Source organism: Crocuta crocuta, unplaced genomic scaffold (genome assembly GCF_008692635.1).
Source record: "Crocuta crocuta isolate KB4526 unplaced genomic scaffold, BGI_CrCroc_1.0 scaffold139, whole genome shotgun sequence".
NCBI lineage: Eukaryota > Metazoa > Chordata > Mammalia > Carnivora > Hyaenidae > Crocuta > Crocuta crocuta.
The window spans coordinates 6620396-6647680 of record NW_027533258.1 but is presented as its reverse complement, the minus strand read 5'-3'; the positions used below and the strand labels follow the sequence as shown (position 1 = coordinate 6647680).

General features: G+C 47.3%; 1 protein-coding gene across 1 annotated transcript in view; it reads left to right on the top strand.

The window, feature by feature from the left end:
• DNAH9 (dynein axonemal heavy chain 9) overlaps positions 1-27285 on the top strand; it is a gene marked incomplete at its 5' end in the record, with an annotated part of 325490 nt that overhangs the window by 231403 nt on the left and 66802 nt on the right. The window contains 7 exons of the mRNA XM_077746719.1: positions 6660-6779; positions 9489-9677; positions 12402-12637; positions 17788-17910; positions 18811-19015; positions 20132-20296; positions 25131-25271. Coding sequence (XP_077602845.1) covers positions 6660-6779; positions 9489-9677; positions 12402-12637; positions 17788-17910; positions 18811-19015; positions 20132-20296; positions 25131-25271 — 1179 coding nt within the window. The remainder of the gene's footprint in view (positions 1-6659; positions 6780-9488; positions 9678-12401; positions 12638-17787; positions 17911-18810; positions 19016-20131; positions 20297-25130; positions 25272-27285) is intronic.

The following is a 27285-nucleotide window of genomic DNA, read 5'->3' as shown; positions in this document are numbered from 1 at the left end:
GATGCTTCACGTCCTCACTTGCCTTCCAGGCCAATAAGATTCTTTTTTTTTTTTTTAATGTTTTTATTTATTTCTGAGAGAGAGAGAGAGAGAGAGAAACAGCGTGAGCAGGGGAGAGTCAGAGAGAGAGGGAGACACAGAATCCGAAACAAGCTCCAGGCTCTGAGCTGGCTGTCAGCACAGAGCCCGACGCGGGGCTCGAACCCACGAACAGGGAGATCATGACCTGAGCCAAAGTCGGATGCTCAACCGACTGAGCCCCCCAGGCGCCCCAGGGCCGGTAAGATTCTTGCGGCAAACGTGTCGGGATGTTAAGAAAGCGTTTTACAGACTGTGAGAAGTAAGATCGCAGACATGCCGCCTGCTTCACGTGACACGGGTTTGTTGACCGCTAGATTAAATTTTATGGCTCAAGGGCCAGTCCCCAGATCCGTGCGACCAGTCTCCCTCTAAAGAAAAGACACTTCGGCAAAGCAGCTAATCTCCCTTATGTTTGCTTTACAAATCCACATGTTGTGGGCCAGGCTACTCAAAGCAGGTGATAGATAACCACCGTGACATTGGCCCTTCTTCAAAGAACACATAACACCCTAACATCCCCATGACTGAGGTTTAAGGGAGAAAATCCTCCTGACAATTTTCGTGCTCTGCAGTGTCTCCCAGAAAAGTGTTGCTAGAAACTGCGCTTTGAAAGATTCTTTACTCAAGTTATTTAAACTAAAGGAACATTTGGTGCAGAGGGAATGTTTGCAAAATGTTTATACGTCTTCAGTAGCCAACATTCGTGTGACGGGCCCACTCAACGTGTGAAAGCGGCAAGCAGATCTTTCAAATCCTTGGCTACCTTAGGAAGGCGCCGCTCTTCTGCCAAAATATTTTTTTGGAAAAAAATGTATTTTTGCTTATAACAACCTCCTCTCCATCGACATGCCTGTGAGCCTCCCAAGAGTTTGAAAACTCCCCCACTGATGACAGAGGTGATGGGCTGACATCTACCCCTAACAGGAAGGGCCACGCCGGGCAACGGAATTCTTCCCTATGTGCCACTGTTACCATGGGCAGGTTTCTCTGGTCCCCAAGCCTTATTTTTAGGATTTTAGGATAATTCCAGGCAAAGAATGTTATATTCAGGATACAGGTAAAAATTTTTTTCCAGACAGATTACATAAATAGTTGTAGTTATTATCTGGTAGGTATATTTAAAAAAATTTTTTTTTTAACATTTATTTATTTTTGAGAAAGAGAAAGAGCTCCATCAGGGGACTGCCAGAAAGAGAGAGGGAGGCACAGATTCTGAAGCAGGCTCCAGGATCCGAGCTGTCAGCACAGAGCCTGACACAGGGCTGGAACTCACAAACCTTGAGGTCATGCCCTGAGCCTGAAGTCGGATGTTTAACTGACTGAGCCACCCAAATACCCCTGAGGGTTATATTTTGGATAGGTTTTCGTTATTGGCATTTTCTTTTTTTCTATAATGAGCATATACTAATGTTATAATTTATAAAAAATAATGGTAATAAGGGACGCCTGGGTGGCTCAGTCTGGTAAGCGTCTGACTCCGGCTCAGGTCATGATCTCGCGGTTCATGAGTTCCAGCCCTGCGTCAGGCTCTGTGCTGACAGCCGGGAGCCTGGAGCCTGTTTCAGATTCTGTGTCTCCCTCTCTCTCTGCCCTTCCCCTGCTCGCACTCTGTCTCTCTCTCAAACATAAATAAACGTTTAAAAAATAATTTTAAAAAATCAACAGGAGATCTTTGTAAAAATCTGATTTCTGGCCAGATTTAAAGTAAGCAGATAATTCCCAAATATCTAATGAACTGACCTTGGAATTGAATAGCGCCTTGCCATCCAGTCCAGTTTGGTTATAGTCCCTGCCAGTGCTCTGCCGCCCAACACCTCCCCCACCTCCTCCCCTCAGCACACCCCCCCTCCCCGGCCCAATGCTAGAGTCATCTGACCAGCTTACATCTTCTTCCTGGCCTCTGCTCATCTGAACTTCTGACTTCCACCCGTGTGCTGTGCTGAGATTTCTGTTTCTTGATGGACCCTTATGCAGGCAGTTGACGTTCCATTCCACTAGATAAGGCCCTAAGATGTTCATCCCCACCTCTTCTCGGCGATATCATCATGACAACTTCTTTTTTTTTTTTTAAATGTTTATTTATTTCTAGGAGACAGAGAGAGAGACAGCGTGAGCAGGGGAGGGTCAGAGAGAGAGGGAGTCACAGACTGAAACAGGCTCCAGGCTCTGAGCTGGCAGTCAGCACAGAGCCCGACGCGGGGCCCGAACCCACGAACCATGAGATCATGACCTAAGCGAAAGTTGGACGCTTAACCAACTAAGCCACCCAGACACCCCTCATCATGACAACTTCTTTTGGTTGACGTGACCTTTGTTCCTTGCTCTCTCACCTAGAGGCAGCTTCCTAGGAACCCTCAGTTTTCAAGATAAAATTATTAGCCTTTCTGTCAGCTCTTCGCCCGACCTCCTCCCTACGAACTTCTGCTATCATTACTGATTGTGACTTTTGCTTTTGAATCACCAAGACCGCAAATACCTTCATTCTGTTCTAGAACCAAAAATTAAGGGTCCCATGCTCTGTTCTCTGACTGATGGGAAAAGGTGAAAAATCAGCAAACTCCATTTACATTCCTATAAACCTAACTATATTGTTCATAGCAGATCTGATACATTAGAATTATATTTCCTTTTTAAAATAGAAATTGTCTTGGGGCGCCTGGGTGGCTCAGTCAGTTAAGCAGCCGACTTCGGCTCAAGTCATGATCTCGCGGTCTGTGGGTTCGAGCCCCGCGTCGGGCTCTGTGCTGACAGCTCAGAGCCTGGAGCCTGTTTCAGATTCTGTGTCTCCCTCTCTCTCTGACCCTCCCCTGCTCATACTCTGTCTCTCTCTCTCTCAACAATAAATAAAAAAGCGTTAAAAAAAAAGTTAAAAAATAAAATAGAAATTGTCATTTATTATTAGCAACAACCACAAAATGCTATGTGAGCTAATAAATTCTGAAAATGTGAAGGATATACAATGAACATACAAAAATCGCTATTTCTATACATAAGCATTGACTGATCCAAAAAGGAGATAAAGAAAGCAATTCTTTTTGGGGCACATGGGTGGTTCAGGTGGTTAAGTGTCCGACTTCGGCTCAGGTCATGATCTGGTGGTTCGTGAGTTCAAGTCCCACATCGGGCTCTGTGCTGACAGCTCAGAGCCTGGAGCTGCTTTTTTTTTTTTTTTTTTTTTTTTTTTTTTTTTTTTTGAGTATAGCTGACATACAGTGTTATGTGATTTTCAAGCGTACAACATAGTGATCAGACAGGTTTACATATTCCCTTCTGTTCTCATGACTTACTCATTTCATGACTGGAAGCCTGTATCTCCCACTCCCCTTCATGCTTTTTGCCCATCCCCTACCTCCCCTCTGGCAACCTCCACTTTGTTCTCTATATTTTATAGGTCTGATTCTGCCTGTTTAAAACAATTCTATTTTTAATACATTTCCTTTTTTATTACAATCTTTTACCCTCCCCCCAGAGTTTCTACTTGCCTTTGTTTTTTTCCTCTACCATTAGTTCCTTTTATATACCCTCAGTTACTCTTTTTAAAGTTTACTTTTTATTTTGAGACAGCACAAGCAAGGAAGGGGTGGGGAGGGGGGAGAAAGAATCTCAAGCAGGATCTACACCTTGCACAGAACCCAACAGAAGGCTTGATCTCATGACTGCAACATCGTGACCTGAGCCCAGATCAAGAGTCAGAAACTTAACCGACTGAGCCACCCAGGGACCTCTAGCCTCAACTACTCCCAAAATCTCCATCCAATCCAGTATTCTATCAAGTCCATTTTTACTCCCAAAACCTTTCTCTCCTGTCCCCATCTCCAAACCTCAATCAGTGTTGGAGAGTAAACACATTCACTGCTTTCTTGAGTTGGTTCCAAGGACTTCTAGACCCCCCGCCTTATCCTTGCTTGATTTCTTCTCTTGTTTGCCGTCGCTCCTTTGTAAGTGACCTTCTCAGAAACGTTAACTCAGAGGTATATTTTCTGAAGGGTCCCAGTCTAGTAATGCCTCTCTTGGCTTTTAAACTGACCTGACAATTTTGCTGAGTATTGAATTCTGATGTTAATTTTCTCCTCTTTACAACCCTAAAAGCTTTATCCCTTTCTTTGGTGAGAAGTCTGATGAACACTCAGGGTTCCATTCCTTTGCCAGTGCACTGTGTTTCGACCTTTCTGGAAGACTTTCCATTTTTCTCTTTATTCTTGGTGTCTGAAACTTTGCGTACGTATGCTTAGCTGCCGTTCTTTTTCAATTCATCGTGCTTGGCACAGGGAGACTTCTTTTCCTTCTCTCCAGAAAATTCTTTTGTCTTATTTCTTTGGTAATCTCCTTTCTGTTTCCTTTTTGATCTTATTTTCTGGAAGGCGTGTTTGTTGGATGTTGCACCTTCTGATGAGTCCTCTGTTTTCTCTCAGTCACTTTGTTTTCTTATTCTTTCTAAATTTCCTCAAATTTGTCTCTTAACTCTTCCCTTGAATTAAAAACAATTTTTGTTTATTTTAAAAAAATTTTTTTAAAGATTTTTATTTTTTAGGGTTTATTTTATTTTTGAGATCTATAGAGAGAGACAGAGTGTAAGCAGGGGAGGGGCAGAGAGAGAAGGAGACACAATCTGAAGCAGGCTTCAGGCTCTGAACTATCAACACAGAGCCTGACACAGGGCTTGAACCCACGAACCGTGAGATCATGACCTGAGCCGAAGTCGGGTGCTTAACCGACTGGGCCACCCAGGCACCCCTAATGTTTGTTTATTTTTGAGAGGCAGAGTGTGAGCGGGAGAGGGACAGAGAGAGAGAGGGAAACACAGAATCCAAAGCAGCTCCAGGCTCTGAGCTGTCAGCACAGAGCCCAACACAGGGCTTGAGCCCATGAACTGTAAGATCATGACCTCGGCTGAAGTTGGACTCTCAGAGCCACACAGGGCCCCCTTCCCTTGAATTTATTATTTTTTTTACATCAACAATAATAATAATTTCCACAATCATTTTTGTGTTCTCTGTTCCTTTCACTAGTATCTTTTTCTTGTTTTATGGATGAGACATCTTGAATCGTCCTAAGAAACTCATCATGAAGATTCTAGGCTTTCTTGTGCTTTTTGTGGCTGATGTTACCTCTTGTCTCAGGCTGTTGTTTTTATTTCCCTCTTGTTCACTTTAATCCAGGCTTCCTCAAATGTCTTTTTGTCCTTGTGCATTCTATAAGGGCTCAAAAGCTGGACATAGCTGTGTAGGCAAGGGCAGAGCTGGCTCGCTGGAAGAATTTGTTTTGAGGATCAGTTGCGTTCTCTTGGATACATCCCAGATGCCACAGTGTGGTGTCTTCTCTCTGCCACTGTTGAGTCTCCTGCCGGTGACATGGATGCCTGCTGGCATTGGTCACTGGACATGAGGGTGGAGATGGGGATAGAGGATCCGTAACCTTCCAATGAACCCTTTGGCTTTCAGCATCCTGCTCCATCTTACCTGATCATCATTCCAAATCCCCAGTGCCTAGCCCCTGTTGTGAACTGAGGCCCCCTCTGTGCTTAGCTTCCTGTGCCCTGCTCTGGCACTTTCTACTCCTCTGTGAGTCGAGTCTGCCATAAATCTATTGGAATCCCTCACTCTCCGGTTACCCTCACTAGTTGCTTAGTGTTAAGGACTTAGGACATTTTCGATTGTTTCATGATTATTTTGGAGCAAGCCTCCAAAAGAGGAGGAAGTCAATGAGTGTGGCCGGTCTGCTGTCGTTAATCGGACGGCTCACCACCTGCTTTCACACTGCTTGGCTGTATAAACTTGGCCCTTGATTGCTTTCTCATGTGCCTTGGTAATGGCCGCAAAGGCAGCCCAAATCCATTAGGGAGTAGATCTGAGAGAGACATACTTTGAAGGATGTGCCCGGCGTCCCTGTGTCTTTGTGCATGCAGATCTGTATTCCGGGGGCAGCGCTAGCTATGCGCTTCGATTCTAAATTCTGGATCCATTTAGAAAACCTTAAAACCGTGTCTTTTTACAAAACGTTCCTCTACGTCAGGATCATTGGAGAGAATCAGTGAGGTTAAGCCAAAGTGAACTGTGCTCCCACAACCTTAGACAAGGGCAAGGCTTAGACTGCAGACAGCCCGAGCCCAAACCACAGACCGGCTGCCCCAGACAAGGTGTGCCTCCCTCCCGGACCCCCGGGACCCTTCTGACCATTTTCTGGCCACCCCAGTCTTTGGTGCACTTTGGCTTTGAACAGCAGCTGTTGCCTTCTTTGCCAGGCTCCTGCAACCCATTTTCCCCCACGACCACGAGAGACAGGTTTATGCACCCCCCTCCCCCCGTCTTCTCACTCCTCTTGACCCTGCGCCAGTGACAGAGTGGGGAAACTCAGCCCCCTCACTTGGGTCAGGACCGATCTGGACTTCCGCCGGGACTCCCCCTGAGATCACCCCTAACTTGCCTTCCTTTCTTTCTCTGCCCCGCCGTCCCTGGTCCCTTTTATCTTGCCCCAGGGGGGCCTTCCTTAAAAATCACCAACCCATGCATCTGTCTCAGCATCACTAGGGGCCAGTCAGGCCGGAATTACTGATGGACCTCATGTTCCTTCCTCAACAGCACCTTAATGAAAACCTGGCCAAACTCACGGCCAAGTTCGAGAAAGCCACGGCAGACAAACTCAGATGTCAGCAGGAAGCCGAAGCGACCGCAAGCACCATCTCCCTTGCAGATCGCCTGGTGAGTGAGTGTGAGCCTCAGCAGCCGGAGCCTTAATTACATGAGCCGAGCTTATCCAGTGCCGCAGGGGTGCAAAGTAGATGAGCACGGCTTCGCGCTGCTTTGACTTGGGGTGGGGGTGGGGGGGTGGTGTTGAAATGGGCTGGAATGCAGGGACTGGATCCGAGAAGTGTGAACACACACCCTGGTCTGCTCAAAAGAGTTTTCCAGGGCGCCTGGGGGGCTCGATCAGTTGAACGTCTGACTCTTGATTTCAGCTCAGGTCATGATCTCATGATTCGTGGGATTAAGCTCCACGTTGGGCTCCTCACTGGGCTTGGAGCCAGCTTCAGATTCTCTCTGTCTTTCTCCCTCTGCATCTCTCCCCCACATGCTCTCTCTCTCTCTGTCTAAAATCAAATTTTTAAAAATTAAAAAAAAAAAAAAAGAGTTTTCCTACAGAGATATTTGGGAGGATGGGAGTCCTTGACCTATCAGACAGCCGGTGACTCGTGACGTGCTGATGTCCACGTCTGCGCGTCAGCCGGAGGAAGCGGTCCAGGACAGAGCTAGCTGTGTGACAGGCAAGCTGCAGAGCTCTTCCCTGTGTAACATCTGATAATAAGTGTTTGAACAGGATGAGGAGTTGAGACAGAAGCAGAAGAGACTGAGAGCTCTTAGCCCTGAGTGTTTCTGAGCGTGACCTTGCCCACATGCACGTGCGCACAGTCACACACGTGCACACGGGCTCCAGCCTCCCTACGGAAATAAATCCGAGGGTCACAGCACGGTGCCTGTTTTCTGGGCATCTAACAAACTGCCCCCAAAACTTAGTAGTTTAGCACAGTAACCATTTCTTTGTCTCTCGCAGGTTTGTGGGCGGGAATCTGGGTGCGTTTTAGCCGGTGGGATCTCTGCCCTGTGAGGTGCCTCCTGGGGCCCCTCAGCACTCTTCCGCCACTGGCTGGCTGCTTTGCCACATGCGCCTTGACAAGGAGCCCCTGGAACGTCTGTCCAGCTGGGTACTTAGTCTTACATGGAGACCCAGGGCCCCAAGAGCAAGTGCTCCAAGAGACAGAGTAGAAGGTCCCAGTCCCTTAATAAGGCCAATGCAGCATCACCTCCACTGCGTTCTGTCGGTCACAGTGGTCGCAGGTTCAGGGAGGAGGTATGTAGATACCAGCTCTTGATGAGAAGGGCGTCAGAGAATTCATAGCCTTTTTAAATCCCCCCGCGGCTTAGATGTTTCCTCATAAATCAGCTTCGATCCTGCGAAGCAGCATCCTCTGGGTGTTATTTCTCTTCAACAGAGAGCCTTTACGGCACCTTTCTCTCCAGAGGTGGAACCGATACCGTTTTTACGTTTATTCCATCCACCGTCTGTTTACAGAACAGAACCACATCTTCTAGTTTAGGGAGACACAAGTCACAGCCATGACCAATGTGAGCCATGCTTCTGGGAAGAAAGGCATGTGTGCGGTTGTCTGTTATACCTGCTTTTTTTTTTTTTTTTTTCTGAGAGACAGAGAGAGAGAGACAGCATGAGCAGGGGAGGGTCAGAGAGAGAGGGAGACACAGAATCGGAAGCAGGCTCCAGGCCCTGGGCTGGTTGTCAGCACAGAGCCCGACGCGGGGCTCGAACCCACAAACCATGAGATCATGACCTGAGCCGAAGTCGGACACTTAACCGACTGAGCCACCCAGGCGCCCCTGTAATACCTGCTTTTGAGTAGCTTTGGGATGATGGTTTTAACTGAACAATTCAGTTTAGAGACTGCTCTTCTGCAAGAGGTGGTCCAGACCTCCCAGCTGGCCTGGCTCCTATTCCGCTTTCTGTCTGGCTTCCAGAACTTAGCACAGTCTTCTCGGCCTGGCCGGGGCAATTTCTGAATTGATCATCTTGGGAGGCAGGCAGGGCGTTCAGGCTCTGAAGCCAACCCTGTCTCTGTCGACCTAGAGGTTCCTGTGAGGTACTTCCACTTTCTGGCCTTTACCCATGTCCCCTAAAAACTGGCCATGGGAATGGTTGGGGTAGCAGATCCGCAAGGTCTCTTCCAGCTGTGACGTTCTCTGATGCCATCTCTCAAGGAAGGAAAAAGGGTCAGTCATAACACAGACTTGGCTCTACCAGATGCCTAATGTAGAAAGGAGGCCCCTCCTCCCCAGAGAGGGGAGCGCCTTACCAAAGCGGGGCTGGCCGAGTCAGAATGTGTTCCGCCATCTTGGTACCCTCATGCACCGCCATGTTTTAGTACTTCTAACTCTGGGCCTTCATTACCATGTCTGTGTCCCCACCCACTGTGAATTATTTGTAGTACATGAGATTGATTTTATCTCTTTTCCTCTCCCCAGCATTTGGAGAGGAGAGGGGAGAGGCACATAATATCCTGGTATGTTCTGGAGCCCAGGCATTGTGCTAAGTGATTAACAGACACGGCCCTATTTAACTTTCTCCACAGCCCTTCAAGCTGGGCAGTGTTTGTCTCCCTCTCTGGGAAGCCCCATTCACACACTGTACTCCATCCACAGCCCAAGTAACATCCAGCACAGAGCAGAGGCTTGTTCCCCGAAATGTGTGAATCCTCATGGGTCAAGAGAGCCACCTGAACGATGTTCGTAGACTTCTGGCCCCAGACGTGCACCGTGTGTTCTGTGTGACGCAGTCCCAGGGTCTGTAGGCAGCCTGTGGAGTGACGCGTCATCTCTCCGCTCTGCTCTCTCAAACTGTAGGTGAGGGGACTCGCCTCGGAGAATGTGAGGTGGGCAGAGGCCGTGCACAACTTCAGACAACAGGAGAGCAAACTCTGTGGAGATGTCCTTCTGACCACGGCTTTCGTGTCGTACCTCGGCTTCTTCACCAGGGGATACCGGCAAAGCCTCATGGACGGGACCTGGCGACCCTACCTGAGCCAGCTGAGAGTATGTCCAGCCCGGGTTTCTCCTGGCCAGGCCAGCCATGGCTGCCAGGGAGCTCACCTGGCCCTAAGATCTTCTAGCTCTTTCCTGCATGCCTCCACCACTAGTGCCCGAGCGCCCCCTAGTGATCCCTGGGGTCTGGGAGGGAGACACATGCAGCCGTGTCCCCCAGCATTGCCCTGCCTTGCCATCCACTGCCCTCTGGGCTACCAGGGAACAACATCTCTCCCCTTAATTGGGCTCTCCACGGGCACTCTGGTCCACGGCCCTGCAGGCCGTCTCGAAATTGCAAAACCCAGAAAGGGTCCCCAGAAACCATCTGACTTCCCTCCACTGCCCCTGTTCTTGAGCCGAACGGCAGCCCCGCAACGGGGCCGGGGTTCCTTGTCCATGTCTGCCCTGCACCTTGTCACCGGGCCCCAGGGCTGCGCAGTCTGGGCCCGTGGCTCACGGTCCCCCTTAAGTAAACACCTCCGCCTCCTGTCGTGTGACGTCGGCTTGTCCTCCCAGCTCCCAGCCCTTCCCTCTCTACTGAGATGATGACGCGGGGAAATGCCGGTCCCTGATCGAAAGGGGTTCTGGAGCTAATAGTCAGAATAAGTCCTAATCCCGCCCACTTTCCCATGACTCGTAGTCTTCAGCCCACAAATGTTCACCGAGGAGTCGGCGTGCATGTCCTCCCTCAAGACCAGGTTGCCCGCAGGAAGGTCCCAGTCCGGTGGAGTAGGTTTGTGAAAACTGGCTGCGGTAAGAGTCAGCCGGACGGCTCACCATGTGCACGAAGAGTTAAATTTCAGGATGCAGCTGTAGGTGGATCCCCAGAGCGTAAAACCCGTGTGGTCTAGTGATGGTTGGTTGCCCAGATCAGCTCCCAAAATCTTGTTCATTTGATAATTTGTTGGATAGCGGTTTAAAAACTGTTACAGAAATCTGTACGTACATACACACCTACGTACTATTATGGTACTTAGGAAACAACAATGAAGCTCTTGTTGATCTCAAACACCGTGGGAAAGGAAATTATTTCTTTAAGTTTATTTTGTGAGAGAAACAGAGAGAGCGAGCAGAGGAGGGGCAGAGAGAGAGGGAGACACAGAATCCCAAGCAGACTCCGTGCTGCTGGCACAGAGCCCGACGTGGGGCTCGATCCCGCCAACCGTGAGATCGTGACCTGAGCCGAGACCGAGACTCGGACGCTTCATTGACTGAGCCACCCAGGCGCCCCCGGAAAGGAAATTATCAAGAGAGCAATCATTAACTGAGCTCAGTGGCAGCTTAACGGGGATTTTTCTGGCTTGATTTGGGGTTTTTGAGCCCCTTTGGTGGTCTGCACGGAAAATATGAGAATGTTTTTCATGCATAAAATGGTCTTGAAATACGTTTCTGATCCCCAGGGTAAGGATTTCCCGGGGAGACCTTCCTTTCCAGGCTTGTTGGATGGTTTAGTACCTGCTGTCCGCAGCCCTCGTGGGTGAGATTAAAGGAAAGGGGAGGGAGGGGCGCCTGGGTGGCTCAGTCGGTTGGGCGTCCGACTTTCGCTTGGGTCGTGGTCTCGCGGTTCGTGGGTTCGGGCCCCGCGTCGGGCTCTGTGCTGGCTGCCAGCTCGGAGCCTGGAGACTGTTTCAATCTGTGACTCCCTCTCTCTCTGACCCTCCCCTGCTCACGCTGTCTCTCTCTCTTTCCCAGAAATAGATTAAAAAAAAAAAAAAAAGGAAAGGGGAGGGATCGGACAGGCTTTCCTGGGGGTAACTGGGAAGACAGACTGTAGAGGACAGAGGCACAGAGAGGGTAAAGGGGCACATGTGTGTGAGCCTCACCAACGTCCTACTAAGTGAAAGCAGACACAAAAGGCCACCTTGTCTCAGGACTCCATTGAGGTGAAGTGTCCAGAATAGGGAAATGCGTAGAAAGTGGATTCGTGGTTGCCAGGAACTGGGTGGTTAAGGGGAGCAGGCAGTGATGGCTAAAAATCATGGGGTTTCCTTTCGGGGTGAAGAGAATGTTTTGGAACCAGACAGACATGATGGTCACACAACCTTGGGAATGTACCGAATGCCCTTGAATCGTGAGCCCGAAAATGGTTCATTTAAGAGACACCTGGGGGGCTCAGTCGGTTAAGCGGCCAACCTCAGCTCAGGTCGTGATCTCACAGTTCATGGGTTCAAGCCCCGCATCGGGCTCTGTGCTGACAGCTTGGAGCCTGGAGCTGCTTCAGATTCTGTGTCTCCCTCTCTCTCTGCCCCTCCCCCACTTACACTCTGTCTCTCTCTCAGCTGAGCCTTCGTCAGCAGGTGGTGACCTACATGACAGCAAGGGTGGCGACAGCTGGCAGCGACCAGGGAAAGCCCACAAAGCCAGAGGCCTGCGTGAGAACGAGTGCAGCAGGAAAGAGACCCCGTTAACACGGGCCAGGGCAGACAGGAGGCTGTCGCTAACTAACACATTGTGGATGCCAGAAATTTGATTTAGGCGAATATGCTAATAAACAAAGAGTTGCCCAGCCTGGCTTGCTGCTGCTGTTCACCTGCCGAGAGAAAAAAGGCTCTCAGGGCTTTCAGAAAACCCTGCTTCCAGAAACAATTGCACAGCCAGACAAGACTCTTTGTGGGGATTTGATCCGGTGTTTGGAGGAGTCCCATCGCCTTAGTGAGCGACTGCATATCCCGCCCACGGCTGAGAAGTCTTGCCTCCCTGTTCTGAGCCCTTGCCTTGTTTCTCCCTCATCAGGTGCCCATCCCGGTCACCCCCACCCTGGACCCCCTGAGGATGCTGACAGACGATGCCGACGTGGCGGCCTGGCAGAACCAGGGCCTCCCTGCCGACCGCATGTCCATGGAGAACGCCACCATCATCGTCACCTGTGAGCGCTGGCCGCTCGTGGTTGACCCGCAGCTTCAAGGCATGAAATGGATCAAGAACAAATATGGCGAGAACCTCCGGGTCACCCGGATTGGTCAGAAGGGGTAGGTGGCTGAGCACAGCACTTCTCGCCTTCACCGCGTGCACAGAGAGGAAGCAGATGGGATGGACGGACCTAAGACGACCCCAGTGGGCTGTCTCCACCCTCCCGGTCCCTCTTCCCATGTTAGGACACCTCTCAATGGAAGACGCCTGGGTACTTGTCTTTGTCATCAGGAATCGTGTGTGTCAGCATCCTGACCCGTCAGGAACCCTTCCCCCCACCCTTCAACCCCATCGTGTTCACACTCGCACCTCTCCTTGGACGCGACCTTCCCAGGCATCACACTCCACTGTCAGGCACTTCTGTGTTTTATAAAGTCTCCCTCACGTCGAGCCAAGAAGTGCCAATCTTAGCCCATCCTAGAGCCCACTCGCCTTTCCATCGTTCCCACCTCTGGCCCAGAGCCCCCCAAAACAAACCCCAACACTGTCTCCTGAGGAACGACCAGACGTTATAGTCAGAAGCATTGTAGCCGAATTAGTGGTGGACCTTCAGAGCCCTTTCACCTGCCTCGTACGGCTTAGCGCATACCCGATGAGGCAGTTACTCCACAAAGGGAAGTGAACGTCGCTGAGAATGTCTGTCATCACCCACCACACTTCATGACACCAGACCTTGGCTTCCCCCTCCCCATGGCTTCATGAACTGGGTTAGGACTTAGCTTTGCAGTCTCTGCTCTGGATTCTTGTTCTGTGACCTTAGGATACACGAGCAGAATAGGATGGGGCGGTGGGGAAGAAGGGGAGCGACAGAGATCGTTTATTAGGTGGTACATAGGTGCCGGTCCTGGCATTAGGGACCTTATCTCAAATGCTTTCCTTAACCCACACAACTGACAAGGCTAGCATTTTCTGGTATTTCACATCTGAGGAAATTGAGGTTCACGGAAGCAAATCAGTGTCGGCAAGAACATAGCATTTTGAAAGCAGTGGATGTTTGTATGCCCACGTTCATAGCAGCACGACTCACAATATTCAAAATGTAGAAGCAACCTTGGGGCGCTTGGATGGCTCAGTCAGTTGAGGGTCCAACTATGGCTCTGATCCCGATCCTGCATTTTGTGAGTTCGAGGCCCGCGTCAGGCTCTGTGCTGACAGCTCAGAGCCTGGAACCTGCTTCAGATTGTTTTCCTGTCTCTCTCTCTCTCTCTCTCTCTCTCTCTGCCCTTCCCCTGCTCTCACTCTGTCTCTGTCTCTATCTCAAAAATAAAAATAAGCATTTAAAAAAATGTAGAAGCAACCCAAGTATCCACCGATCCACAAATGGGTGAGCAAAAGGTGTTGTATCCATGCAGTGAGCTCTTAGCTTTAAAAAGGAAGGCAGTTGTGACACAGACCTTGAGGATATTATGCTGAGTGAACTAAGCCAGACACTAAAGGACAGATACCGTATGGTTGGTTTTACTTGTACAAGGTCCCTTGAGTCATCAAATTCACAAGAGACAGAAAGCAGGATAGTGTTCCCAGGGGCTAAACGGAGGGGCACGGAGAGTTCCTGGTTAAGGGGTACAGAGTTTCAGCTTTGCAAGATGGAGAACTTCTGGAAACGGATGGTGGTGATGGTAGCATCCTAACGTGAAGGTATTGATGCCACCGAGCTGGGGAATGAAAACGTAAACATCCGTAACTGCTTTCTTTTCTTCCTCGCTCACTTAGAGCTCAATCAGAATAGGATCGTGGCAGTGGTGTTACGTGAAAGGATTCCTTTGCTTAAAAACACACTTAACTTTTGCAGAGCTTTGCTTGCAAACTTCATCAGAATTTAAAAGTGGCTGAGATGGGACGTTTTGTGTTATGTATATTTTAAGTCCGATTGTAAAATCATTTTTTTAAAAAAAGTTGCAGAGGCAGCATTTGCTCGTCAGAAACCCAGCCGACAGCCACCAAGGTGAGGTTTGCGGCTCTGGTCGCATGTCCCAAATGCACTTGCCCAGAGGTCCAGATCAGCCGGCGTTATTTAAATCAAACACGCAGTGTTACGAAAATAGTTCAGGCAAATATTGACTACCTGATGGATTCTTTCTTCTAGACAGGATAAGAGGAGAAATGAATCAATCCCAAGGTACCCCAGGGTATATTTTAACCTGTGTCGTCAATCAGACTAATGTCATCCTGGCCTTCTCCCCACACTTTGATCAAAATAATTCCTTTCTAAGGGAACCTGGGCAGCTCAGTCGGTTAAGTGCCCGTCTCTTGATTTCGGCTCAGCTCATGATCTCATAGTTTTGTGACTTCGAGCGGCGAGTCAGGCTCTGTGCTGACAGTGCAGAGCCTGCTTGGGATTCTCGGTCTCTCCCTCTCTCTCTGCCCCTCCCCTATACGTGCTGTCTCTCAAAATAAATACAGAAATAAACATCAAAAAAATTCCTTTCTAATTGGCCAACAACTGCATTTTAGACACAGGTGTTTTCCTTCTTGGCTCATTCTATATCCCTAGTGCCCAAAAACGCGCCTGGCACATAGTAGGCCTTCAGTAAACGTGTACAGTTAATACTCTGTTTCTGTCCATCCGCTTTTCTGTTGCGTGTTTTTTTTAGATTTATTGTGTATTATCTGAATGCAAATATTATATTAGGGTGCACGTTAAGACTACTGAGTATAGTCGCCCTTCCTCGCTTGAGTGGATATTTATTCCAGTAGGTTACCTGTCTTTTAATCTTATTTACGGGGTTTGACATACGACAGTTTTGGGGGTTTTTATTTTGAGAGTTTTTTTTTTTTAAGTTTTTTTTCTTGAGAGCAAGAGAGAGGGAGACTGAGAATCCCAAGCAGGCTTCACAGTCAGCAGAGCCCGATGTGAGGCTCAGACTCTCAAACTGTGAGATCATGACCTGAGCCAAAACCAAGAGACGGACACTTAACCAACTAAGCCCGCCAGGTGCCCCTGACGGTTTTTTTTTAGCCAGATATGTTACCAATTTCTTCTGTACTTCATACTTAGAAAAGCCTTTTGCTCTCCAGAAATTATATAAATATTCACCTAGATGTTTTAGGGTTTTTGTAGGTCTTTTTTTAACATTGAAATCCAATCACCTGAAATATATTTTAGGGTGCTCTATAAGATACAGACCTAATTTTCACCTTCAAGTGGTTTGCCACTGTTCCAATACCATTTATTAAATTCTCCATTCTTTCCTTAATTAATTAGAGATGACATTTTACTCTGTATTAAATTATTTGATTACACAGTCTTTATTCTTTTCCATTTATATAATGCTATACGAGCCATTAATTACTTAGCTTTATATTTAGCCACATTTATTGTGGCATCTTGCATTTCAGAAGTAATGTATCATCCTGGTAAAAAAGGGGGGTTGTTACAAAATAAAAGAAATTAAATACTCCTATAATTCATCATTCAGGGGAAAAGTCTGCTAGCCTCTTGGTATATGATACCTTTTCATATTTTTCCCATATACCCAGTTTGTTTGAGTTACAGAAAATATTTTAGTATTTGCTTCTTCCTATATACCTATATTATTTAAAGTTACATAAATATTTTATTGTTTTAAGTTTATTTCTTTTTGAGAGAGAGAGAGAAAGAGAGAGAATGAGTGGAGGAGGGGCAGTGAGAAACGGGGACAGAGGATCCGAAGCAGGCTCTGTGCTAAGAGCAGAGAGCCCGATGCAGGGCTTGAACTCACAAACCTTGAGATCATGACCTGAAGTCAGATGCTCAACCAAGTGAGCCACCCAGGTGCCCCTGAAGTATTTTAGTATAGCTAATATGAATGCCTCCTCTTTCTCTCGGTAGGTTTTATATTTTTAATCATCCTTATAGTTTTCTTTTAGGTTAACTTTAAGATTTATGGTCAGTCTCTATAGTTTTATTGTTCTATATTGTTTGAATTGGAATTACGTCAAACTTATCCATGTATTTGGAGAAGATCAAACTTCTAACATGTTTATTAAATTCTATATAACACTGAAACTTTTAAAATACCCTAGTTTTGGCAGCTGTTAAATAAATTAAGGTATATCAGTACAGCCTAACACCCAGTCATAGAAAATTATTCTAGAATATTTAAGGGGCGTCTGCATGGCTCAGCCAGTTGAATGTCAGACTCTTGATTTCAGTTCAGGTCACGATCTCACAGTTCATGGGATCGAGCCCCGCGTTGGGCTCTGTGCTGGCAACACAGAGCCTACTTGGGGTTTTCTCTCTCCCTCTCTCTCTGTCCCTCCCCTGCTCATGCATGCTCTTTCTCTCAAAATAAACATTTTTTAAATAATAATAAAATTTTTAGGGACACCTGGGTGGCTCAGTTGGTTAAGCATCTGACTTTGACTCAGGTCATGATCTCATAGTTCATGAGTTCGAGCTCCCTGTCAGGCTGTGTGCTGACTGCTGAGAGCCTGGAGCCTGCTTCGGATTCTGTCTCTCCCTCTTTCTCTGCCCCTTGCCTTCTCACACTCTCTCAAAATAAACAAACATTTTTAAAAAGTTAACATAATAGGGGCGCCTGGGTGGCTTAGTCGGTTAAGCGTCCGACTTTCCGACTTTCGCTTAGGTCATGATCTCGCTGTTTGTGGGTTCGAGCCCCACGTCGGGCTCTGTGCTGACTGCCAGCTCGGAGCCTGGAGCCTGTTTCAGTCTGTGATTCCCTCTCTCTCTGACCCTCCCCTGCTCATGCTGTCTCTCTCTCCTAGAAATAAATAAAACATTAAAAAAAAAAAAAAGTTAACATAATAATAAAATGTTTTAAATATATATTTAATGACATGAGGAAATGTTTCTGATACATTTTATGTAAAAGAACCAAATGAGAAAACAAATGTGCTTCATGAATCCAATAATAAATAGAGGTGCAAATATAAATTAAATTAGAAATAAATAATATATAATAAAATAAAAAGAATAAACTCGAGAATAGAATGTATCCAAACAAGCATGTTAGACACCAAAATGTAAATGACCGATGGAAGGGTTACATTCATTTTCGTATTCTTTTTTGTATTTTGTCATTTTTCCTTCTTTCTAAAACTTTATGAGATCACATGAGTACCACTTTAAAAAGAGAAGCACATGACCACTGAAGTCACCCCAGGTACCCGCACCTCGACATTTGCCAGGGAGGCCACGGTCATCCTGTTACGTTTCCTGTGCATCCACACCTTGCCACCGGCTCATACCGCCCGGCTTTCTCCCCAGGTACCTCCAAACCATAGAGCGCGCCCTGGAGGCCGGAGACGTGGTGCTCATCGAAAACCTGGAAGAGTCCGTCGATCCTGTCCTGGGTCCCCTGCTCGGGAGAGAAGTCATCAAGAAAGGACGGTAAGACTTAGCCGTGAGGAGCTGGATTGTAGCCCCATGAGTAGATCTGCTCTTCCCAGAACATCCTCTCCTTAACTCCCATCACATGGCTCCAACAGGACTCAAGAGGAACCCCTCAGCTGCCCTTGACTTGTAGAGAAAGTTTCCTGGAATCCCTTTGCTCCCATCTGGTCACATCCTCCTTGACTTCCCCCGACAAGTTAGCGGTGCACTATTTTAGAAGAACTTTACAAGGAAAGTGGTCAAAACCAGACTGACTTGTGAGCACGAGTAATTTTTACCCAAGCCAGACTTCTGGGCTCTGGGAACTCGGTTGTCTATCTGATGAGCCCCGTTTGCTCTGGGGCCTGGTAAGTGGTTAGAGGCTCAGCGAGTGTCTGGCAGAAGGAAGATGAGAGAGGAAGGGGAAGAGGTTGCTTCACTCCAGAGCCTCACCCACTGCCCATGCCCTTAATATGTGCTCACTTACTGAAATAACCAACTTCACAAGTACCAGTTACTTTCCATCAACCGTGAAAGAAAAGAGGCCCCATGGCTGCTAACCCAGAGGCACCTTCCTGCAAACTGATGGTGCCCTTTACCTGCAGACACTTTACTGCCATCTGCTGGGGACGTTTGATAACGTACTCACCTCCCTGGACAGCAGTGTGGATGCCTCTCCCTATAGTAGCGCATGCAAAATCAAACATGGCGGCCGTGGGAGAAAGTCTCCCGCCCTCCACCCCCCGTTCCCCACGTTAGGGCAAACAAGGATCCTGGGGTTCAGGCTAGACCTGCTCGGGAGGAATCCGAATGTGGCTGTGTTGTTTGCTATGATCTTGAAAAAAAATCTAGAATTCTTTCTCCAAACCCAGCCTCACAGGACAGCACCCCACCTTCACATGACCCTTCATGTTCCAGATTCATTAAAATTGGAGACAAAGAGTGTGAATACAACCCCAAGTTCCGGCTCATCCTTCACACCAAGCTGGCCAATCCTCACTACCAGCCCGAGCTGCAGGCTCAGGCCACCCTGATCAACTTTACGGTGACCAGGGATGGCCTGGAGGACCAGCTGTTGGCCGCTGTGGTCAGCATGGAGAGGCCAGACCTGGAGAAGCTGAAGGTTCGCGGGGGGTCCACCAAGGAAGGGAGGAAGAAAACGCTCTGTCACTACAGCAGTGCCTTAACAGCGCAGAGACTGCTTGGGATTCTCTCTCTCTCCCTCTCTCTCTCCCTCTCTCTCTCTACCCCCCTTCTGCCTGCACAGCCTCTCTCAAGATAAATAAATTTTAAAAAGAAACAGAAGATGACCGGAGTAGCTGTGGCTGGAGCCCCCAGTAGGAAGATTGTTCTTTCCAGGGACCGAAAAGCAATAATCCCAGATGGTACAAGAGTAGAGACAGGGCAGCTGCTGAAGTTACACGCCTCCCCTCCCCCCACCCCAAGTAGCATCTAGTGCTTTAGGGTATGGAATCTAACGATCAGGACGGGAAGACGAGGTGAGGTCAGCTTGGACACGCGAGCCCCACTCCAACTTGGAGGAAGTCTCCTCTAATCAGCTTGTCTGAACTTGTCAGTTCCTGTTGACTTCTTTTCCAAGTAAAGATCATCTGTAGGAGAGCCATTCATTTGGGGCAGTAAAGCAGTAATGGAGGTGACCTTCCAGAGAATGAGAACTTGACCCTACCCTCTGGCTAGTCACACACGTAGTTTCCATTTAGTGAACACGCTGTGTCCCAGCTCTGTGTGTTCTTCTCTGAGAAGGGACTGGGGTTAGCCAGCCAAGGTTATGGACACATTAAGAAGGTAACTCAGGGGCGCCTGCGTGGCTCAGCCAGTTGAGCATCTGACTTCGGCTCAGGTAATGATCTTGTGATTCGTGAGTTCAAGCCCCACATAGGGCTCGCTGCTGTTGGCAGAGAGCCTGCTTCAGATCTTCTGTTGCGCGCTCGCTCTCGCTCTCTCGCTCTCTCTCTCTGCCTCTCCCCTGCTTGTGCTCCCTCAAAAATAAGTAAAAATTAAAAATTAAAAAAAGTAATCCAGCCCCGAGTCACATGACTAGCAAATAGTACATTTGGGATTCATCGCCCCTGCTCACCTCGTCTCCTGTTTTTCCGCTTTTCGCTTCATCCCTCTAGAGGAAGGAACTTGATGCCATAGCATTTATCTCTTCAGACCTACGCCAAGCACAGGGTGCACTGGGGTCTGCACCTGACTCCCCTGTACTCTATATTTGCAGTCAGACCTCACCAAGCAGCAGAATGGGTTCAAAATCACTCTGAAAACGCTGGAAGACAACCTGCTGTCTCGCCTCTCTTCAGCATCTGGGAACTTCCTGGATGACACGGCCTTAGTAGAGAACCTGGAGACCACCAAGCAGACGGCCGCAGAAGTAGAGGAAAAGGTAAAACTACCTGGCAGAATTCCCAGGTAGCGTTTCCGGCTTCCCGAATTCCTTCTAGAAAGTCAAGGCGGGCAGGATTCCTGAGATCACTACCTCACACCCTGCATCAGGGGGTTCCCGCCTCCTGGGCAATGAGTGTGACAACTCAGCCCCACAGGCGTTTGGGGAGCGTGAGCTCTGTGCCGAGTTTGTGCAATTACCCTGAGGCCAAGGAATCGCACCCCTGGGAGCCGTGAGCGCTGGCTGGCTCGGGCATGGCTGCACCCTGAGAAAGCCCACCACCCTGCAGAGATCTCACAAGTCCGATTGTAATGCGAGAGCTTCAGTGGCTTCTAGGAAGCTCAGCTCTCAAAAATGGTTGGCAGCCTTGGAAATTATGCAGTCTATAGCTTCCTTCCTTTACCCCACATTGCTTAGAAGGCTTTTATTCCCCACTGTGGGACACTGGAGAACAGGACTTGAGGGTGCCCAAGCCCCTCACCCTTTGCTTGGGAAGCTGCTGAAACTATACAGGCTCTAGTTCATTCCCAGGCCTGCTCTTGGATCAGAGGAGCAATTCAGACCCTGGTTCTGAGCAGGAACAGTGAGCGTGTAACAGGACACCTCTGAGGGAAGACCCTGTTTGCCAGATTATTGGGATTTCTCCAAATATCAAAGCCTTTGTTCTGGGTAGGGACAGGGTAGGAAAAATGAGAAGTAATGATGGGCGGTGCAGGTAGACCAGCTCGTGCCCACTCTGGGGTAACAGACAAATGAAGTTGGAATGAGAGCCTGAGAGCTGAAAGGTCCAGCCTCACGTTGTCTCTGTGGCTGCTGTGTGGCTACCACGTTCTACTGCTGGTTCTCTGTGGCCCCTGTTACCTCTAGACAAGGAAGTCTAGACAATTTTGTATAATAATTGTGTAGAGGTTCCACTGTCTTGGGCAGGAGAGATGGGGGCTGTGGGGACAGAACCCAATCACACATGATTATATATGGATAAATCTTCAATCCAGGAAATGTCTCAGTTTCCAGGAATAAATATTGGTGCCAATAACTGAAAGATGAGAGCAGAAATGGGTTTGGGGATGAGAAGAGATTATTATTTTCGTCTGTGTTGTGTTGAGTTTGAATTGCCTTTGGGCCGTTCACATAGGTCCTTTCCTTGGGTTTCCGGATGTATGATCTTGGTTGGTGCTAAAGTGTTAAGAGTCATCCACAAGTAGTTGATTGTTGAGACTGGGAGCAGATGGAGTCATGGGGGAGATGGGTGGGAAATGACATGATTGGAAAGTAGAGCACTGAGAAGAATACTGATAGAAAATAAGGGATCGTGAAAGAAAGCATTTCAAGAAGGTGGGCCGGTGACGTTGAATGATGCTGAGGGGTCAAACAAGGTATGGCTGAGGTGTGTCCACGGAACTTTGCAAAAAGGAGGCATCAGTGATCTTGGGGAGAATGGTTTCAGTGGTGTCGTGGAAGCAGAAGCCACACTGAATTAGAATGAGAGCAAATGGGATCTGGGAAAGGGAAAGACGGTACAAGCCACCCTTTAAAGAAGCCAAACTGTGAAATGGTAGAGAGAGAAAGGATTGTAACTTAAAGGAGACATGGTTCCCGTGAGACAGGAGAGATTGGACGTGGTAAGATCTTCACCGGAGGTGGGGGGGGGGGCGGTGCACAGTTTGTAAAGGAAAAGCAGCAGTTGAGAAGAGAAGGTGAATTTACAGGGAAAAGAAGAAACAGTCAATACAGTGGGTTACATCAGAAAGTCCTGGGAAATATAATTCAGGTCACAAATGATGAGCTTGTCTTTAGAAAGGTGGAGAGCTAGTTCCAATGTGATAGGGGCTGATGGCAAACATGAGTCTAGAAATGAGATCCATGGTCTGTGGACCCATGCAGGCAACTGAGGTAGGGAGACAGAGACTTCAAGGAATCAGAGGAGAGGGAGAAATTAATTCCTTCCTGATGGTCTCCATATAGATGGTGAAAGCATGAGTCACGTTCACCTGTGGAGAGTGAAGGAGTGGTAGTGAGGTAGGCAGTTTGGGGAGGGGAGTGAAGGTTTACAATTACTGAAATAGGAATAAAAGTTAATTCAGGAAACATAATTAGTAGACAGCATTAGGAACCCGGGTGAGCTTGAACAGCATGGATCTGTGATAACACCATTCTGAGTAGCTGTTTGATTTTTATTCAGTCCACCCCCTTCCAAGACTCTTTGCCTTTAGCTACAGAATTTAACCGATTTACATTTATTAACATTATGGATAGAGTGCATTTCTTTCTATTACCCTAATTTGTGTTTTCTGTTAACCATGCTTATTATACGTTTCTCTTCTTGATTTTTCTTCATTCTCATCCTTATACATTGTTGACTTTAAAGTTAATTTACTTTGGGGATACCCAGTGGTTCACTCAGTTAAGCATATGACTCTTGGTCTCGGCTCAGGTCATGATCTCACATTTCATGAGACTGAGCGCCGTGTAGGGCTCTGCGCCGTCAGTGTGGAGCCTGCTTGGGATTTTCTCTCGCTAACTGACCCCCCTCCCCGCTCATGTGCACACACTCTCTCTTACCCTTTCTCTCTCAAAATAAACTTTTAAAAAGTAAAGTTAATTCACTTTGTTTTATTTTGTTGATTAATCTTGTTTCATTTATATATGAAAATTATATTTCATATTCTATGACTTAACAATATATATTGATTTAACAGACTCTTTTATAAAGGGATATAAAGCCTCTTCTAAAACAATATAAGGATTTTAGAATGCTTTATCATCCTTTTCCATCTTCTGTTCATGTTTTATATAATATTTTAGTTCCACCTTACTTCCACTTCCTTTTCCCATGGTGGTCATTTTTTCTATAGCCCTTGTTAAATTCTCAGATCTCATTTCCTCCTTCTGGATTTGATCTTCTAATTGATATAAATAATTATTTCTTCAAGGGTCTGTGGATAGTAAGCTTTCTTTGATGTTGACCACTTCTTCGCAAAGCTCTGGTCTTTCACCAGATGTGGAAAATTCTCAACTGTTGTAGCTCCAAGTGTTACTTCTCCCTCACTCTCTCTGTTCTCTATCTCGGTTAGATGTATTTTGAATCTTTCTGTCTGCCAAGTCTCACAATCTCATACATATTTTTCATCTTTTGTTTTTCTCTCTGAGCGACCTTTGTTCCAATTTCCTCAGATCTGTCTTCTGGTTTGCACATTCTCCTTCCAACACTGGTCCATTATTGAACCTGTACACTGGGTTTTTCATTTAAATAACTGAATTCTTATTTCGGAAGTCCTAGTGAGTTAATTTTTTTTCCAAGTAATAGCTACTCGTCTTTCTAACATCCTGACTTTATGCTCTTTTTTTTTCATCTCTACTGCTTTTAAACAGAAATCGTTAATGGTGAGTTACAGATTGTTCAGTGACCTTCAGCTTTAAGATGCTAATCCTCCTAGGAATTTTTGGTGGGTGGATTCTAATTGTCCCTTTGGCAACACTTCATTCTGAAATTTGTAGTTGTTTATTGCAAGCTCATCTTCCAAACGGATCACTGTTTGTTTGTTTTTCCTCTGAGATTCTCACAAATTATCATTAGTTTCACTCTTCTGGAACGTAAGCAGGTCTTACTGAGGTTGGTATTTAGTCTGGCATGTTCTGTCAGACTCCCTCTCTGATAACATCAGTTTAGGTCTCTTTTCTCATTTTTACCTGTGATAAGAAATTTTCTGAAAATAAACTACTCCATTGAAAGAGACCCTCTTTCAACACAGGTGGGTCTAGAGATTTTAATGCTAAGTGAAATGATCAGGGAAAGATAAATGCCTCGTGATCTCATGCGTATGTGGAGTTTTAAAAAAAATGAAACAAAATAAAAAAGAGAGACAAACTTGACGGTTACCAGAGAGGAGGTAGGTAGGGGGTGGGGGAAATCAGTGATGGGGACTTATCTTGATGAGCACTGGTGACGAATGGAAATGTTGAGTCACTATATTGTACACCTGAAACTAATATCACACTCCACGTTAACTGTACTGGAATTAAGGGGTTTTTTTTATTTAAAAAAAGGAAGAGATGCTCTTTGTGAATTTACATATTAACGCTTTCATAAAAAATTAAAACCGAAAATTCCATTATGCTGTTCTCACTGGATTTTCACTGCCTGTAATTCTGGCTTATTTCCAAGTAACACACTCTGTGTGTGTGTGTGTGTGTGTGTGTGTGTGTGTGTGTGTGTGTGTTTAAATGAAAAAATTTTATTTAATGTATTTATAAATTTACATATGTATTACATACATGTATATATGTGTTTATTTATTTTCAAGTAATTTTTTTCCATGAAATCTTTCCATTTGAATGGAGCTGCTTAGAAGCTTCATGACCCACATTCCCGTACACTCTCACGCTCACGAAAGATGGAACGTATCACCTCCATTGTCACTGATACTCTGTTTTAAAAAAAACACACACACAGCAGGGGCTCCTGGGTGGCTCACTCAGTCGGTTGAGCATCCAACTTCGGTTCAGATCATGATCTTATGGTCCGTGAGTTCGAGTCCCATATCGGGCTCTGTGCTGACAGCTCCGAGCCTGGAGCCTGCCCCAGATTCTGTGTCTCCCTCGCTCTCTGCCCCTCCCCCACATGCGCGCGCGTGCGCCCGCCATCCCTCTCTCTCTCTCTCAAAAATGAATGAACATTAAAGAAAAAAAAAAACCACAGCAGCTTCCTAACCTTCTAGCTGCTATCCCCACCCAGACCCGCCTGCCCCACACACAGACACATTGTGTATGGACATAGAGAGGCCAGGCTGATGGGTTGGCGTGAACAGCAGACCACTATTTCTTTCCCTACCAGGTCCAGGAGGCCAGGGTGACCGAAGTGAAAATCAACGAGGCCCGTGAACACTACCGGCCAGCGGCTGCCCGGGCCTCCCTGCTCTACTTCATCATGAATGACCTCAGCAAGATCCACCCGATGTACCGGTTTTCTCTCAAGGTGATTTACCCCCGTGGGTTTTTGCATAATCCTAGTAATACCGCCACGTGGCTCTCTGGGGGGGCTTATCCGCATGCTTCATCAGCTACGACAGGTCTATCAGATCAGACCCAGGGGAGCAGCCACAGTACCTTCAGACCCACCTTAGAGTCCTCCTGTCTTTAATTGGGTCACTCAGGATTCACGGTTTCTTTCAGCTGGAAAGAGCCCAGATGACCAGTGGGTGCTGAGCTTACTGAAGGTGGGGAAGAGAACCAAGAAATATCAGAAGTGACCCCTGCCCCCCTAAAGAGCTTAAAATACGATAGGGACGATCCGAGCTGTGCATGTCATTCATACCGGGTAAAGACCAAAGCAGCCTGTAACAGCCGTCCACCCTTAAATTACTTTGCTCGTTGGGGCGCCTGGGTGGCTTAGTCGGTTAAGCGTCCGACTTTCCGACTTTCGCTTAGGTCATGATCTCTCGGTTTGTGGGTTCGAGCCCCGCGTCGGGCTCTGTGCTGACTGCCAGCTCGGAGCCTGGAGCCTGTTTCAGTCTGTGACTCCCTCTCTCTCTGACCCTCCCCTGCTCACGCTGTCTCTCTCTCCTAGAAATAAAATAAAAAACATTTAAAAAAAAAAAAATTACTTTGCTCGTTACCCTAATATCCTCCAAGCGACCGCTTTATGGTTGCTGCAATCTTTCTAAAACCAGAGATGTTAGCAAATTGTAGGTGCTGACTAAACTTAAGTTACTCATGAAAAAATAAAAGCCCTATAAATTTTAAGCGAATCGATGAAAGTCTGTCTTTCTCCCGTAGGGTATGCGCAGTTGAAGAGGCATTAGGGATAGTGCAGCATTTCTGAACAACCTCTTTGGTTTGACCTAACAGACAGAGGATGGACGCACACACACACAGAACCCACACCTCATTCTGTGAAGGTGAACTATCGTATGGAGGCCAGGGCCGGGGCGGGGGGGAGGGACAGAGGTGAGCAGGTGAGAAATCAGAAGGTCTCCTGTCCCTGGGGCTCATTCGATGGCAGACGGCATTTTACCATTTCCAGGTCCCCTTCCCTCAACTCAGAGTCTCTGCAGATGAAATGCATTGTGCTTATATTTTCTGTGTTTAAAAGCAATCTAATGCTTGGCTTGTATTCAGGTCAAAGCACCCTATGAAAGAATTATGAGCTGTTTTAAGGCAGCGAAAGAATTAGCATGGTAAGCAGAATGACTACAAGATGGGTCCCTAGTTCTGAGAGTGGCTGAAAAGAAATCAGATGAAACCCACGAAAAGATGTGTTCAGAAACAAGTTGAAAGTTGTTTTTGCAGCAACAGCTTCCTGATCGAGGCTTGTGTTCTCATTGGAAGCATTGTGCTGGGGGAGGGGAGGAGGCATGTGGTCCCCATCCTTTACTAAGACTTGCCGACCAGCTTGATCATTGAGGGCAGATTTAAACGCTTAATGATAAGAAGGTGAAGTGTCTTCAGAGGAACCAAAACAACAGTACACTCCGAAGCCTTGAGTGATCGGAAGAGAAACCCACCCCTGGCGCCTCCATGGTCTTGGCTTTTGTCTGAGGTTGGGTTTTACAGTTGGGGTTCCAACCACAAATCCCCATTTTCCAAGTTGTTTTGAGCAGGAATATGTCCGACGGTGTCTCTTGGCTTTTATACAAGCAGAAACTCTTCAAGAGCCATCTTTGAAAAGGCTGAGAAGCACATACCATGGTTAAGGCGGAACGTGGGTGGGTTGTCATTTTTCTCCCGAACTCAGCCAAAGGCCAAGAGAGGATTAATGGGGCCTCATCTGCCGAGTGCCAGAGGGTCCTGCGAAAGATCAGACCTCTAGCCGGAAGGCCCAGCTCCCTCTGCTGTGTGCCTTCTGTGCAGGGGCACAGCTGGAGGAATGACATTGCTCAGAGGTGGGGAAGGGAAGGATCCGACAGAAGTGAGGAGCACAGAGCTCCGATCTCAGCCTGAAGACCTGCTGACCCGTTTTCAGAGGGCATTTCACCTCCCTTGGTTGCGAA